This window comes from Syngnathus leptorhynchus, chromosome 16 (assembly GCF_054491065.1).
Source record: "Syngnathus leptorhynchus isolate UIUO chromosome 16, UIUO_Slep, whole genome shotgun sequence".
Lineage (NCBI taxonomy): Eukaryota > Metazoa > Chordata > Actinopteri > Syngnathiformes > Syngnathidae > Syngnathus > Syngnathus leptorhynchus.
This window is the reverse complement of record NC_141210.1, coordinates 1,723,402-1,736,660: the sequence shown is the minus strand read 5'-3', so window position 1 is coordinate 1,736,660 and position 13,259 is coordinate 1,723,402. Positions and strand designations below refer to the sequence as shown.

Below are 13,259 nucleotides of genomic sequence, written 5' to 3'. Positions count from 1 at the left end.
TTTATTTTACGGGTTGAAATGGCGGATGGGGGAAATGAAATCTAAAACAGCAATCATCGCAAATTTGAAGCAATGTCTCTCAATAAATAAACCATATAGGTGAGACCCAAATTAATTTAAATAAATAGATAAATAAATATGTACAATGAAAAGATGAAGGGACAGCCTTCTTGAAATATAGAAGCAGAGCAACTAAAAACATGCATCGTCCGCCCCTGTACAGTCCACGTATGAGGCAAAGCAGCAACGCACGGTGCTGCAGATTTATTTGGCACAACCTAACACTGGCTTTTACTGAGCCAGTCCTTCCAGTTGGCAGTAAGCACGTCGGATGACACATTACAAGCAAAAAAAAACAAAAGAAAAGTAGCAGTGTGGCTCACTGTCAGGCATCTTAAATCTCCTTGTAATATCAAACCAATGCTATAAAAATAAACCTTCCCTTTGAAATGCTTTTATTTTCTAGGAACAATATTTTTCAGTCAGACAAATTACCAGATGCCTTTTTATGTTTTTCCTGCATTGCAAACTGCAGCAGTCTTTCAAGTGTTTTTTGCAGATTTTTTTGAGGGGCTTTGTGGTTGCAAAATTCTTCAAGGACGAACTAAACTTATATTTTATTGATTTAAAACAACCACATAAAGTCCACTAACTTAAAGAGGACGTCAACCTAATTTTTTTTTTTTTTTTTTTTTTTGTAATGCGTTCTGTGTAGCCCAACTAATTGAAACACCGCGTTCTCAATTATGTTTAATTTGTGGAATATGAATTAAAGAGAAAAAAATCCACCAGTTTTTGTCCAATCACAGCTCACCAGTTTTCTGAAGCTAAGCCATGATTGGTTGTGACCTGAGACCTGTGATGTCATTGGCAGAATGGCCGCCCCCTAAGGTGGATAAAAACAACACTCAGAGGAATATTTACTGCATCTGAATGACTGATTATACTGCCCTTAGGCCCAAAACCTAAATGTTAAATGCTTTTAGAATGTATTAAAATAGTGTGGTACTTTTCTTATTACACATTTAGTTTTTTGAGAGCAGGCTGGAAGTAATCTATTTCTATTTTCCAATCTATTTTGGGAATTCATTGTGTGTTCACTCTTTGGTTGTGGTTTATCTGAACTCATTCTCAATTTTTGACTCCAAACTATAACATAAAAGGCATCTGTAAATTGGTCTTTAACTCTGGTTTAAGCTAATTTACTACATTTGTGAGTTGCAATGTTGTTTTATTATCTTGACCTTGACTCATATGGTACGGTGACTCGTTCTTGATATTTTCATGGATATGCCTTAAGAGCGTGTCGTCTTAAAATTTGCCAGGTCATTTTTTGAGCGAGCCCGCTGACAAAACAGCACCCCAAAACAAATAAACCCAAAAAAAAAAAAAAAATCCTCCTTGACGGAGTTAATAAATACTGTATTGAAATCCCCTGACTTTACATAAAGTTATCTGACCCTGCGGGAGGGTCCACAATTCATGTTCACCTCTTGAAACACACACTTGCAAATAGAAACACTAAACCATAATTTGAAGTGAAGTTCCAAAATTCAACATCCCTTCACTCCAGAAATACTTTTGTCATCCGACTGAAACATTTCAAGGCAGCCAACAACCTTGCAAGCGTGAAACCTTTCAAGGCAAAAAGCACTTAACCGTCAGTAAAATTTCTCCAGCAAAAAAGTAAAACTCTTTCTTCACTCTTCCGCCGCTTCCCCGACTAACTTTGAAAGACACAGAAGCGATAGTGTACAACAGCGTCTCATCTAGAACTAGATTTTCACCGTCTTGCCAAAAAGAAAACGTGAAGAAATGTCAAACAATAAGTCAGTCCAACAAAAATGACAAACGATGTAAACACTTGAAAATGTTTCATGAAAAAAAAGAGGTGGTGGTATCTGAAAAAAAAAAAAAATGGAACCTATGGAATCATGACACACGCATCACACGCACAGAGAGGGAGGAAAAAAGAGAAGTTCCATCCGAGACGTCGGATTTCATCACCGGCTGGTTTGTGTCTGAACACTGAAGCTTGGAGGAAAACAAAAAAATGACTATTTTACATAGTGATGAAAAAAAAATCTGTTAGTACTCATGGTCTTGTTTCACTGACCACATACACTGTGTGAGTGTGGTGGTTAAAGTGTAGAATAAGCACGTGTGTGAGTTCCACCAAAACAGGAACACAAAAAAGTCAGTATTTGTGTTTTTCTAATACCACTTTGTCACAGCTGCAATTAGCCGCATCCGAGTTTATTGTCTGAAACCTCCTTCCGAAAAGAAATTGATGGCCAGACAAGACGTCATGGCAAGCCGCGGTATCTCCTTCGCCGAACGAACCCCATCCGGTCGTGTCGCGCCCGGTTGTCTTCCCCTCCTCTCAGTCCTCCTGCCAAAACTCAATGGGGTGTGGAAGAAGATGGGCGAGCCAGGAGATGAGGAGCAATGTTCTGTATCCTGCCTGGCTGGCATTTGACGAGAGTGAGGAAGAGGAACGAGGCGGAAGGTGGAAGTATTGCGGTTGGTTTGCCCAGGGTGGGATGGTGGTTTTTATTCGATAACCATGCAGCGCGGCAGGTGTTGCGAGTAATAACTGAAGAGCTCGGCAGTGGCTCCCGGGCAGTTGGTCAGCTCCAGCTCCTCCAGATCCTGCAGCTGAATCAGGCCTGATAGGCCGGTGGTGGTCAGCAGGGGACAACCTAGAGGAGGGACACTCATCTGGCGTTACTTAAAAAGTAGTGCTTTGGTGCCATCACTTTTTTTTTGAGGTATGAATTCCTAACAAATGTTCTTTATTCACTTTTGGTCCCTGGTGACTAGTGGAAGTTTAGTTTATAGTCAGCAGGAATATTTCCAAGATGTTTTTCTTTATTGCTCAAAAGTGGCCGCTAGGTGGCGGTGTGGGAACGGTGTTTTCAGCAGTGGTCATTGCGTGCCATTCATAAATTCCAAACGTCATATGGGACCACCATGAACTGATGACAGCAGCCATATATATTATCCATCATCCAAAACAACAGTTCATTCATAATTCATATCTCTTCCCAGAAATATCTGATTATATTCAAAGCGTACCTGCTAGAGAGAGTAGACGAAGGCTCCTCATTCCAAACAAATGCTGCAGACCAAAATCCTGCACCTGAGTATGTCCCACACAAAAAATGGCATGAGATAATGAAGGTTGTCTTCAACCAAATGTGTATATTTTGTTACCTGACAACACCAGCGCAGATAGAGACTCCGCAATGATGACATTGTGGACAAATATCCCAGACCTGTGTCGGTGATCCGTACACACCTAAAAAGAAGCACATTCCACTTCAGTGCTTAAAAATGAAAAACTTTCTGGTCAGATTTGGTGGTTCAATCTGCTCGGGTAAAAATTACTCAATCTGCTTCAAATTCACAGCTAGGAAAATAAGGCAGAATTGCGTTGTGTTTGAAGACTCCAAAATGTGAGCGTGAATGCTTGTTTGTCTACAATTAGCTGGTGAACAGTCCAAGCGTGGATGAGGCCTCTCACCCAAAGTCCGATTGTATAGGCTTCAGCTCACCCTGGCCCAAATGAGGACAAGCCGTATAGAAACGAGACCAACGGTCGGATGTTTACAACTTGCGGTTTTGCTTTCCCTTTTGTTCAAACTGAATTGCCAGATCATGTTCCATATATGTTCGATTTATCCACGGAATGTACATTTGATGAGTCTGCCGTTTTTCAACGGGACTCAGCAGAATAGCGACAGCACCAGTACAAAGCTCTGCTCTCACTGGGATATTTTGCCCTTCAACCACTTCCCGGTTCCAGCGCTGTGTGTTATAATGACAAGAATCTGGAGGGACTATTGTGGTGTTATATCCTCTTTGTGTGTGTGTCTACTATCTACTGGAAGTATGACTTAGTCACTCAATTATAAAAGGCCATTGGGCCGGACATAATGCATAATAGCTTCTACATATATTAGTCACCCATGGAAACAAAATAAAACTGGGAGAGCTGATAATATTTCAATTCAACTGTATATTGCGGCTAAAAAGAATTTCTTTATACATGGAGGTTCTTGCCTATTGTTGCCATGACAATTGAGATGAATGGGCTGACTAAATACATATTGAATGCACAAAGAAATGTAGTTAAGTAGATGCAAATTAAAATGGGTTGTTTTCTTGAAGTAAATATTTCTGGCACCGCTATAATTGTCCGCCTACTTGCACGTCACATGGAACGAAAAAAAAATAATAATCGAGAAATGCTGATTATTACAGTGGGAGGATGAAAAGGTGTTTGCAATGTATCGTGTCAGGTTGAAATTTTTATTTATTTATATATTGGCTAACCACCCAGGGATATGACGATAGCACACCTGCATCACGTTGGATCTCAATATTTACATCACTAATAAATTCAAGTCAAATATTTCGCTTGTTAGAAAACGTGACTTTAAATTGCAACATTGACGCATTTTTCATCATTACAAATCACACACACACACACTGACCTGTCAAGGACTAGTTCCTCCAATTTATGCAAGTCACACGCAATGTACTCCAGGGCCATGTCGGTGATTCGGGGGCACCATGACAAGTCCAAGCTACGGAGCTTCCGCAGGTTCTCCGCCACTAGCTCCACACCATCGTCAGTGATTTTGGAGCAGCCGGAGAGGCTGAGTGCCGTCAAGTTGGGAAGGCTGTGCACCATATTTACCACGCCGTGATTGGTGATCTCCCAACACGAGTGAAGCCGCAGAGTGTGGGTGGTGTAGCCCTGCGCGAGACGAGGAGATGCTGGTTAGATCATGTTGAAGAAATGGACGTGATGGGAGAACTTTCAACCCCACCTGTTTGGCAGTGAAGTAGGCCATGGCCGTGTCAGTCACGTGATAGGCCTGCAGGCTCAGCTCGGATAGGTTGGGTAGGAGCTGTGAGATGGCGGCGATGGCGTCATCCGCGACATTGATGCAGTCGCTGACACTGAGTGATGTTAAGCGAGCGTTTAGGCTGGACCACAGGCCAGCTTCCGTGAAGTCGTTGCACCCTGACAGCTCCAGGTGCATCAGACCCTGCATCTGCTCCAACATCACCTGCGATTGGGAAAAAAAGTAAGATAAAAGGGAAACAGTGTAATGCAAAAACAGCAAAGTCCCATATACGCTATGTCAACTGTAGCTCATGTAGGCAACAGTTCCAGCTTTCACCATGGCAACCATCCACTCATCCCAGAATAGCCTAGCAGGTATGAAAAGCCATGTGAGAACGATTCAGAAGCTTCTGTTCGTGGTGATGGAATGATTGCATGATTATGTCAGTTTGTGCTCGCTTGTTATTTGGGCTAGCTAATACCATTGATGAATTTTATGTGCAGTTGTTACTGCCAATGTATTATTTCGGAGAAATGCACTGATTTGTAAAAGTAGGATTTGGTCATGTGACATTTTGATGTCAAGGAACTACGCCCAAGTGACTTGAGAAATTTCATTTCGACTAATTAGTGCTTTGCTGCCATTTTGTGGACTAATCTCATCTTAGCACTTTGAGATTCCTCCGAATATAAAGTGCGTTATAAATATAATTTATTATTATTATTATTATTATTGTGGAATCTTGGAGGCAAGCGACTATGATGAAGTGAGGAGTTCCATTTGAACAAAAATGATACAATCTTGTGACATTTATGGGCAAATATAAAACCTTTTGTGGGTGCCAATTGATTGAGAAGTTTATTTTTTTATTTTGAAAACACTGTACCTTGTCTTTTCAAATCAGGTGAAAAGACAAATTTTGTAATTGTCAAAGCGAGAATGACTCACCTCTAATCCCGCGTCAGTGATAGTGGACCTCTTGAGGCTGACGGAACGTACACCCTTCTTGGAGAGCGGGTAGTTATCAATGAACTCACAAATGTCCAGGTCTGACACACCCACTAAGCAAAAAGATTGGAATCCACGTAGGGCGAAGGCCTGAAGACTGACAAACTCCTTGTCTCCGTTGGGCAACAGGGTATAAAGCTCCTTGGCGTGCAATATGGGTGTAACACCTTCCCAGAACTTGGGCTGATACAGCACCTTACGCCATGTCTTGCATACCTGCGCCAGCACGCACTTTTCAGCCGTGGTGAAGTACCAGAGCAGTCGATTCAACAGCTTCTCATCCAAGACAAGCTGGCGCTCCAGCAGGATGGGTTTGGGTAGAGTGAGCGGGGGGAGTTGGCGTATGGACGACTTGAGACCTACCAGCTGCTTCCCGGGTTCCAGGTCGCAACCGAGAATGGAGGCCGCTGAATGCGGCATGACCGTGTTGTCCAGGTGATGGTGGTGGTGGTAGGGATGGGAGGATGGTGGAGGAGGCAGGATGGAAGGAACCGAGGAGGACTGGCACAGGCGGTTCTTGGCGGCGGGGGTGCCCTTGGTGATACTGGCACTGCCCAGACCGTTGGGCTGACTGGGGGGCAGCTTCACCATGCCGTTGCGAGTCACGCAGGGAGACTTCAGCTCACTGGGGGTGGACATGTTCAACATTGGGAACCTGGGAAGGCACAGATGCGATCAGACAAAATGCAGTTTGGGTGAAGTCAAACAAAACTAGAATAGGGTGACCAAAAATTTCATCACTGGGAATTTTCTGACAAAAAATGGTTCAAAAGAGAAGTTTTGGTTGTTGGTCATAATCGGGGATTTTATTTATTGAAGGTTTTTGTGGGTTTTCAGCCTTAATTTACTCATTTTCAATTTTCATTTAATCCCAGGGTTATTATAAAAATCAACTCATCAAAATCGGACAATATGTGACAAACGGCTCACGGACACGGAACTGTTTTACAATATCATCAACACTGATTTCTTCAAAATATCTTCACACTCAGTTTGAATATGTTTCTGGGCGGGTGATGGATGCCACGTTAACGTGACTACGGACCATGGCCTCATCTCGCCTGTTGTCTGTGATGCCGCCCGTCACTGTGTCAGCGAGAGCAGCAGCAGCAGGCTCCAACTGATCAGTTATGTAAGAGCCGGCCGGGCTTTAAGGCTTCACACACAACAACATCACTCAGCCCTATTCTGACACAATAACCACAAATGCTACTTGTACACATGTCCAAGTTCACACTATAAAATCCTTAACATGAGCCCTTTTGAACCTTTTAAGAAATCTCTTAGCAGATGGAGCCTTGCTCTATCTCAGCTGCAGCATCACCAGGTTCCTCCATTACATAATACAACAATTCTTTCTGCTAGACCGACTACAGCCAGCACTGTGTAAAAAAAAAACCAACAACAAAAAAGTCATAAACTGCGATCACAAGATTCATATTATGAAATTAGCTATAATTCAATACACACCTAAAAAAGCATTTATTAGTTAAATTGGTGTGCTTCATAAATGAAAATAAATTGATTACATTTGATTGATTCTTTATTAAATGTGATAACAAATTGTGTCTAAGAATGTCGAAAGTCGTTTTTCTGCACGCCGGCCTCTGGAGAAAAACTTTGTCTTTCGAATGAGGCAACAGGTTTGTCTCCCCCGATGAATCACTCTGGCCGCGCTCGACACTATCACCGTGTTTATCCCATGGAGTACGGAGTTACCTAAACAACTCTTCCTTTCCAGCTCAGTGGCACTGCCGGTGATGTGTGTTAGTTCGCTGCAAAAAGGGTCTCGAAATCAGCCCAGGCTGTGAAGTGGAACTGTATGAATAACTCATTTTCCATCTCGCTTCCATGATTCAGCCAGCCAAATTCAACACCTCTACAATCAACATTTCTGTCCGTGTTATTCAGCGAGCGCCAACATCTAATCGTCATCATATCGCATGACTCTTTTGGATTTTTCATCGGATCCAGAGTCAGAGAATCCTAAAATATAAATTTGGGTCATCATATAAATTGGGAATAGAAGAACACTGTAGTATAGGTCAGTCCTCATAATGTTTTTCAAATTGAAATATTTGGAAATTGTCCCCTTTCGCCAACCATTTATAATCTCGGTCGTCTGTCTCGGCACATTGTAAACAAACGTATGAATGGATTTTCCCTTTGGAAAACACAGCCGTGCCTCCATGTATTAAATCTTATATTCCTGCTGTGCCATTCATCTGTGTAAAGCGCTAATATAAAAGGTGTCAAAAAAAGATGTGATGCCCAGTAATGAACCGAGCTGAAGAAAATGTGCGAAGCTTGTGTCGTTCTACAAAGTCAATATAGTCACTCTGCTTGTGTAATCACATTAAAAATACAGTCGACAGTGATGGAGCCTTGATGCACTAGTGGCATTTGCAAAAACACAGAAAAGAAAAGTCAAACATTTACAGTTGACGTTTATGTTCAATCATTTCCTGAATCCTAAACACCTTTAGCCACCCGTGCATCCGTCCATTATGGAATAAAAACATCTCATTTTTTCCTGTATATTTGGAAGTGCATATTTTAGTTTTGCTGCTAAGAAGGTTGACTTCCTTCCTGCTGGCACTGGACATAATGCCCATTGATTGATCCAAGCGAAAGGGGATACTGGACATGCTTATAGGCCAGAAAGCATTGATTGAGAATCAAGTTCAAAGTATCCTGTATCAAAAGTAGACATGATACTTTTACAATATAGAGTATTCTTCACTGATCATTTGTGTTTTACCAATATTGGATCTCCACTTGTAGATCATTCACAGTGATTCGCAAAAAAAAATATCTCAAATAAATTGCATGGCAAATGTATCGCAGCCAATTAAGTGTAGGTGGCTACAAGGAATTTGCATATCAACCGGGAGCAGGAGGAGGACATTAATTAGACAGTGGCTACACACTACTTTGTTTATGTCAACAAAAGCTGATTAGACCTTTTGACTGCAGCTAGCCTTTAATGCAAAGTTACTCTTGTTGACTAGTCCTCCAGGCTTTAATGAGGGATTTAGAAGGATTTAGACTTGATAAGTGGATATAATGCTGATAATGCTATTCAAGTGCATCCCTCGATATGGCCAGGCATGGTCTATCCATGACTTCTTCTTCAATACTAAATATCAAACACAAACCTGTTGTGAAAACACAGCCATCCACTGATGATGGATACTCGTCAATTCAATCTGGAAAACCACAATTGCACAAAATAACTACCAAACGCAGTTACGTCACTCACAGACGCTGACGTCACTGTGTTAGTTCATAAACCGCAGCTCGATGCGGCTGATCCACCTTCGTCTCCCCGAGAACGCACAAAGAGGCTGGACTGAGTCGTCCCCGTTCCCTAGACCCTTGCGCCTTCTCATCCACCTCGGGATGGAGGACCGCAGTGTGGAGCCTGGATGATGATGATGATGCTGCTGCTGCTGCCATAAGCAAGCGCAGCTTCACCCATCACGGCCAGTGCGGCCGCACGCACGCACGCACGCACGCAAACACCGCACCGCACCGCACGCCGCTATGCATCCCCAATCCCCGCTTACCTCTCAGATGGCCGGCTATTCATTCACTCGTGTTTTTTTTTTTTTAATCCATGATCCCCCTGCACGCTTCCTCTCGATGACGTTTCTCGTGGCGATGATCAGGAGGCCGCCTTGCCCTGCCCGCTATTTCCTATGGTGAGGCCAGCAATGCACCCACGGATCCCATAGACAACGACGGAGGAGAAGCAGCCGGTTCCAAATATGAAAAAAAAAACATTCACACGCAGGTGGAGAAGCGATGAAAATCCCTTTTTTTTTTTTTTTCTCCTCGACGAGATTGAAGGTGAACGAAGGGGCGCTTGTGTTGTGTTTTCGATCGTCCTCCGGCACAACACAGAGAGCGCTCGCGTAATTTCTCCCCCCCCACCAAACACACTGTGCACGCATGCACATGCACGCACACGCGCAGAGCGGCACGGCTCCGTGTCATTTAAAGAGATAGGATGGGGCAGTTGTGTCCAGAGCCTCTCTCTCTCTCCCTCTCCTGCTTCTTATGTAACCCGAGAAGCAGACACTTGAAAACTGCCAATGAAATTCAGGTAAGATCTCACGAGACCCGTTGGGGGAAACCTGTGGGTGCAGACGTCAGAGATTATGCATGTGAAGATTGACACACGACCATTTTGATGGTGTTTTAGTCAAAGTCAAAAACAGGAAGTCAATGACATGATGACTCATAACAGGATTGAAAATCAATTGCAATACACTTGATAGCACAAGTGCCTTTTTAATAGGCTTGCCTGGTGGCCAATGGATTAAAAGCAACGTCATAAAAATCATCATTATTTTTGCTACGCAGTGTTGCAGAGATGCATTGACAAATAAAACCAGAAAGGAAAACAGGAAGTAGTGTGCAAAAATGCACAATAAACAAAAACATGAGCTCCTTGATCTTAGACGTAAGCAAACAAACCCACGCAGATCATGAAAATCCCTCACCTCATAATTATCCTGAATAATTGCACTTTTAGGATTGCAACTATGATGATGATGTGATTTGGGGCAAAACAGGTCAGTAAACATGCAAATCCTATCAAGACGACATTTTCCGATGTCATCGAAAAGAATAATGGTTAAAGCGAAGCTTTACAAGTGTGTTTACACAGGACGACTCGGCCCGCATCCATAAATCTGTCCGTGTCCTGTATCCTTTTATGGGCATCACCTTGTTGAGGAAGTGATGCCACAGTTCACCCTCCTCTGCTTGTTTTGTATCTGCATTTTCTCTTTCTCTCTCTCCTTCATCCTCCTTCTTCCCTCCCCTTTGGTTTTCTCTCCGAGTCCAAGACGAGGGCTAAGAGGGAGCTGTGAGTTTCTATTTATAGAGCGCTACCCGCCCCGCTCAGCCTCCCACCCTCTTCGACACAAAGAGATACACCCACACAGACTCACACAAAGCACCCATGGAATGGACAAAACACACACACACACACACACACACTGAAACAGCAAGTGAATTCATGCATTCACAGTGTAAATACAGAAGCACAGTATGCACTCTTGATGTAACGCAGGCAGAAAATGTCAAGTGCAACGCAAAGCCAAATAAAAAGCCAGTATGAGCTTGACGTCGCTCGCATACTATTGCATCAATAATGCAGGGATTTTGGGAGGAGGAAAGGGAACACTCCCTGTAATGGATATGGGGGGGGGGGGGGGGGGGGGGTTGTGTGCACTAGATATTACTGATGCTGTGGGCATAAATCTGTTTACAAAGTCACATTGGGAGAGATTGTGTCCCTTTTGGTGACAGGAAACAAAGAAAAATCATTCCATTTAATGAACACTTTTAGTTTGGGGACAAGGGTAAGCAAGGATAAGAATGGGCCATAACTGTGTGAAATGATAAAACAATACTGCTGAAAGTTGTTTACTCATCACAAAATACTCTTTTTTTTTCAGGCAAGGAATACATTGCAGAAAACCCATTAGGGAAAAATGCATGGAAGAATACGTGATAAGGAATCATCACAATTCCAGTATGACCAGGCTGCAAAGAATGCTGAGTGTGCAACATTAATCACATGATATGCAAAATACTTGTTTTGACAACATGAGAGGATTAAATGAAGTGCCACTGGTAAGATTCCTCAACAACAACAACAACATCCTCACTTTGCTCATTGATACCCAGCTGGAGGGAGGAAAGATCCATATGTCATGGAGTGAGGCAGGAGACTAGACAAACACGTGCGTTGAAACATTTCTTCAGATGTAGCTGCTCTCATTTGGTAAAATTCTACGTGATTTAGTCATTTGCATGTAACCTTTTCATTTTAGCCGTTCCGAGAGGTCATTTATTTATGGTGATTCTCAAATTGCAGTACCTTGTGGTACAATGTCTCCCTCTAGTGGTACATGAAAGAATCACTGAATTAAATGTTCATAATATGCAAGTTATAGCTTTCTTGGCGTGCATTACAGCTACATTATGTATGCGCAGAATGACTGTTATGTTGGATTAGAATGTGCAACGTGACCTTAGTTGAATGTGTGTTGACCTTTGATTTGCATGTCAGACTCTAAATGCTCCGGGTCAGGCCTCTCAGCTTAAGCCATAAAAAGGCTCGTTCTGTTCTCAGCACGCATCTCATGGCAGAGGCGGTGACATCATACTGGAAAGTGATAGACTACATCACGGTGCTAAAAGCGTTGGGTCGAATAGGATGTCATTCCACGGAGATGAAGAATCACAATGCTCTCTATAGCATGCAAAATTTCTCATTTGAATCACGATTCAAACTGTACAAAGATGAATGAATGAATGAATGAAAAGTGATACACTCGCACATGTGCACTCATAGGAAGAGCACGCACTGCGGTGAAGATGACTCAGCCACTAGGGTTGCCATGGAAACACACCCTCTTTGCAATCAGTCTCTAAGTAACTGTGCCGTTGCTGAGGACTGGATTTGTATGTGTGTGCATGTGACACATTCAGCTATGAATAAATACCCTTAGGTCTACCGATACAGACCAAAAAGATAGTCCATTCATATATGTGTGTGTATATATATTGCCCTCTCATATATTAGTATAGTAGTATAGTATATTATTGTGGGCAGGTCAGTCTTGCAGAATTAATATCAAGGTTTCAAGAAAAACTGCATGTTGAAAAGAAAGATACACTGAAAAAAATTAAAGTATTCCATACACCTAATGTGTGATTTAAAAACAAAAAATACATACATTTGTAAAGGCCGTTTTTAGAATATGCCAGAAAACCAGAGTATCCACACAAGCACGAGGAGAACATTCCAAATCCACACAGGAAGACCGAAGCTTGGATTTGAACTTTTTTTTTTTATTGAGTTAGAAACGGTGTAAAACATATTGAACGAAACTTTACGACACAAAATATGAGACATTGCTCTCGGTGTAGTTTCTTTTTCCGACAACGTCCACTCAATCCTAACTTTTCTCTCGCACATTCCTATGCCTTTCTCCCCCTTGCTCCCCATTCCTCTTTCCATTCATGTTTTCATTGTGCTACGCTACCAAGCTAAGCTAACAAACACACCTAACCCACCCACAGTCCACACAGTGATCAGTGCGTTTGGATGGATTGACGTCAGGGCTGACGCACGGCCGCTTGGGATGTCCGCCGCCATCAAAGGCCTGTATGGTAGACCTTGAACAGAGTTATTATTGGCCAGCAGATGGATTGATACACAAAAAGAATAGGAGAAGTGAACTTCAGAATACATAATGAACATATTGTTTCTTCGATGAGAATTGCATAGCACAGCAAAGTCGGACTATTCATGGAGGTTAGTGACCTACGCAAATTACAAAAATTCCCAAACTTCTGCGCCTTGTACAT

The 13,259-nt window shown here is 42.5% G+C and overlaps 1 protein-coding gene across 1 annotated transcript; it reads right to left on the bottom strand.

Moving 5' to 3' along the window:
* Positions 1-2,553: 2,553 nt before the first annotated feature.
* fbxl16 (F-box and leucine-rich repeat protein 16) lies at positions 2,554-6,591 on the bottom strand. The gene is made up of 6 exons (XM_085934127.1): positions 5,808-6,591; positions 4,839-5,081; positions 4,500-4,765; positions 3,217-3,301; positions 3,079-3,142; positions 2,554-2,702 (listed from the first exon to the last, which is right to left on the bottom strand). The coding sequence occupies exons 1-6, from the start codon at positions 6,513-6,515 to the stop codon at positions 2,554-2,556; spliced, it is 1,515 nt and encodes a 504-aa protein (XP_085790253.1). The 5' UTR covers positions 6,516-6,591.
* Between the last annotated feature and the right edge of the window lie 6,668 nt (positions 6,592-13,259).